The 3,782-nt window shown below is 63.7% G+C and overlaps 1 protein-coding gene across 1 annotated transcript in view; it reads left to right on the plus strand.

The window, feature by feature from the left end:
* Positions 1–2,115, plus strand: part of WDR55 (WD repeat domain 55) — a 2,520-nt gene extending 405 nt beyond the window's left edge. Inside the window, exons 2-7 of the mRNA XM_031060585.1 lie at positions 45–145; positions 213–300; positions 447–626; positions 735–834; positions 934–1,103; positions 1,460–2,115. Coding sequence (XP_030916445.1) covers positions 45–145; positions 213–300; positions 447–626; positions 735–834; positions 934–1,103; positions 1,460–1,787 — 967 coding nt within the window. The 3' untranslated portion in view covers positions 1,788–2,115. The remainder of the gene's footprint in view (positions 1–44; positions 146–212; positions 301–446; positions 627–734; positions 835–933; positions 1,104–1,459) is intronic.
* Positions 2,116–3,782: the final 1,667 nt, after the last annotated feature.

Below are 3,782 nucleotides of genomic sequence, written 5' to 3' on the forward strand. Positions count from 1 at the left end.
CCCCGGCCGCCCGCGGGCCCCGGCGAGCACTCCCGTGCCGGCAGGTACTCGTACTCCTGCACCGAGGGGGAGAACCGGCAGCTCTGGTCCTCGGGACATCACCTCAAGTCGTGCCGGGACGTGGCGTTCTCCCAGGACGGGCAGAGTGAGTGCGGGGCACGTGGGGTGGCACCGGGGGCCGCCGGGCAGGGGGCACTAACGCGGCTCTCCAGAGCTTTTCACTGTGTCCAAGGATAAGTCCATCCACATTCTGACGGCGGAGGAGGGACGGCTGGAAACGCGCTTCCCCAAGGCCCACGAGTAAGTCCGTGCAGGCGGCTCATTCGGGCACAAGGGCTGGGGCATTGTCCCCTTCCGTCCCGCGGCACGGCCACGCAGCCCCGGGCTGTAGGGAGAGCCCGCAGCGCTGCTCCGGGAGCCGTGACCGTGGGCCGGGGTCTCTGCAGAGCAGCTCTCAACTGCGTGCTGCCCATCGACAACCACATCTTTGCCACGGGTGACGACGGTGGGGCAGTGAAAGTGTGGGACCTGCGCAGGGGCAGCGCCATCCTGGAGGCACGGCAGCAGGAGGAGTACATCAGTGCCATGGCTGTGGATGGCAACGGGAAGATCCTGCTGACAGCCAGGTACCGGAGGGGCTTTGTGGGGTCGGGCTCGCCGTGTGTGTCCATTCATGGCTGGAGTGCCCTGTGCCATGTCCCGTGCTCACAGCGTGTCCCTTCCACCTCCCACAGTGGTGATGGCACCCTGGGCGTCTTCAACGTGAAGAGACGGCGCTTTGAGCTGCTCTCAGAGCCGCAGAACGGCGACCTGACCTCTGTGGTGCTGATGAAGGTTGGCACCGCTCCCCAGTGTGGAGCAGGATCCCACAGCCCCCTGTCCTCGCTCCGTTTTTTGTTCTGCCTCTGCCTCACTGCCCTCCCTCGTGCCTAGAGGGGGAGGAAGGTGGCGTGTGGCTCCAGCGAAGGCACCATCTACCTCTTCAACTGGGACGGCTTCGGGGCCGCCAGCGACCGCTTTGCGCTCAGGGCAGAGACCATTGACTGCATGGTGCCCATCACGGACAGCATCGTGTGCGTGGGGTCCCTGGACGGAGTCATCAGGTCAGGGGGTGAGCTGGGCAGGGATGGGGAGCTGTGGGATGGGAATGGAGAGCGATGGGATGGAAGGGCGTGCGAGCCGGAGGGATTGTGGGGGGTGAGATGGGAGAGGGAGGGGAGGGTGGTGACATAGGAAGGGGAGAAGAGTGGGCTGGAGATGGGGTGGGGTGGGAGGGGGTGACAGGGAATTGTGGAGGATGTGATGGCGTGGGATGGGATGTGCAAGGGGAGGTGTGGGATGGGAAGGGACGGGACGAGGAGGGTGTGGGACAGGATCAGCCTTGCCCAGCTCACAGGACAGGCGGGCAGGCGGCGTCCCCGGGCGCTGCAGGGCCCTCAGTGCCCCGTGCCGTGCCCGGGGGGGTGAACGTGCTGCCGAACCGCGTGCTGGGCTGCGTGGGGCAGCACCTGGGCGAGCCCATCGAGCAGCTGGCCGTAGCCGCGGACGGGAAGCTCCTAGCCAGCAGCGGCCACGCCCAGAAGGTGAAGTTCTGGGACGTGTCGGCGCTCGGCTCCATGGTGGTCGATGATTACCGCCGGAAGAAGAAGAAGGGCGGGCCGCTGCGCGCCCTCAGCAGCAAGGCGCTGGGCAGCGGGGAGGATTTCTTCGCCGACCTGCGGGACGAGGCCGAGCCGGAGGCGGCGGCGGCGGAGGGCGGTGACAGCAGCGACAGCGACAGCGATTGAGCGGCCGCGCGGGGCCCGGGGCGCCTCAGCGCTGCCGCCCCGCCCGGCGCGGGGGCGGGGCTCTGCCCGTCCTTCTCGCGGGGCGCGGCCAATCAGAGCCGTAGCCCCCGGGAGTGCCCGCCCACAGGGCGTGGCCTCATTGTAATGCTAGCTCTGCCGGTGGGCAGGACGCTGGCGTTCTGATTGGCTCCTAGGGCTGCCACTCAAGCTGGGCTGTAGGCGCGGTCTTAAAGGCGCAGCGCGTGTCGGAGCGGGCTGGGGTCCCGCAGGGGACAGCGGTTATGGGGGTCAGGGGGCCCCGCGGGAGGAGCCGGGGGTGGCCCCGGGATGGGGGAACAAGCTGGGGATGGGGAGGGTGAGGGTCCTGCCGGAGGGGCCTGGAGCGGGGGAGGCCTGTAGGGGTGGGGGTACATGGCTGGGGCGAGAGGGACTGGGAACGGTCCGTGACGGGTCCGTGAGGGACGGGGAGGGGCTCTGAGGTGGGGAGCAGGGCTGGAGGGCTCTGTGGATGAGGGGGGACTCTGAGGTATGGGGGGACAGGGCTGGGGGCTCCTGGTGGAGGGTTTACGGGGGAAGGGGTCGTGATTGAACATCCCTGGTGGGTGAGGGGGGTGCTCTGAGATATGGAGGGACAGGGCTGGGGGTCTCTGGTGGGGGATGCAGTGCTGGGAGGGGGTAATGCTGGGGTTTGGTGCTGTGTTTCATCCTTTGGGTTGTTTTGGGATGTGGGGGGAGGTAGGGCAGTTCTCAGGAGGGGTGAGGGGGTGGCATGGGGTCCCAGGGTGCCTGGCCAGGGCAGACAGGTTCTTTTACCCTTTGTTAATTAATTAAGACTTTAGCTCTGTTAGAAATAAACCCAGTGCCTTTCACTTCCCAGTGCCTTGTGCTGATGGTTCATCCTCATGAGGCAAGGACTCCTGGTGTGCCAGGAGGGACAGACAGACTTCCAGGGAGTGCAAGAAAGCACCTAAAGAGTGCACCCCAAGGCTCTTGGAGGATCCTGGGGATCTCCAAAGGAAGAGGTAGAGGGATCCCTGCCGGGCTGGGTCCCTCCCTGGGGATGGGCAGAGTGGGCAGCAGGGCCTGGAACAGTGTCAGCCATGGCCTGCACCTGCTGGGGAATGGGGAGGATCTGGTGCAGTTCCAGCATTTCTACTCCTGGTGTGGCTCACATCCCCCAGTGGATTCCCAGCACTGCCTGGGAGCCCTTGGAGCACCAGCTGCAGCCCCCAGGTCCTGCTGGCCCAGGGATTCATTCCTGGAGCTGAGGGTGGGCAATCAACAAAACTGAGACACCTGAAGTCCCTGGAGAGCATAAAGGGGTGTCCTGGTTTGAAAGACAGGTATCTGCTAAGGAAAGCAGGAGCCTCCCTTGGAATGGTTATTGTTCCTTAGCAACAAAAACGGGGGAAATTTTCCCTAAGACAGAAAAAAACAAAAGGAAAAACCTCCAACAAGGTGCTGCCAGATATCCCAGAGAACCACCAAAAGACATGGGAGAACATCAGGAGGCACTTGGAGGAGCCTGAGGGGTATCAAAAGCTGGTGAGAAAGAGCCCAGTGAGTAGAAGACACCAAAGATCAAGGTGTTAGGGAATGCTGCTTCCCACACAATGGGCCCACCAGGCTCTGAAGGCTCCAGATCCCACCCTGTCCCTTTCCCTGCCTTTCCTGGTGTGTGGGGAGAGAACTGAGATGCACTGGACAGGCATGGAGCTGAGGATGCAGGAGGAAAAGATGACATGACTGAGCTGGTGCTCTCCAGAACTCTTTAATCCCAAAAGAACAACACGTGGCCAGATGTGCCACTGCTGAGGAATCATTCATGGACAGCTGCCAACTCCACAGCTGCTTCCTCACTCTGCAAACAGCTTTCAGGCACTCCTCTCCTCACACAGCAGCTCCGCCAGCCCACAGGATGCCTGCGACCCCTGGGACACTCCCTGTGCGTGGCCTTGTTCTCCCCTGACCCTGCTCCTCAGGAGCCAGGAATGC

The sequence above is a fragment of the Geospiza fortis genome, unplaced genomic scaffold, assembly GCF_000277835.1.
Source record: "Geospiza fortis unplaced genomic scaffold, GeoFor_1.0 scaffold413, whole genome shotgun sequence".
Lineage (NCBI taxonomy): Eukaryota > Metazoa > Chordata > Aves > Passeriformes > Thraupidae > Geospiza > Geospiza fortis.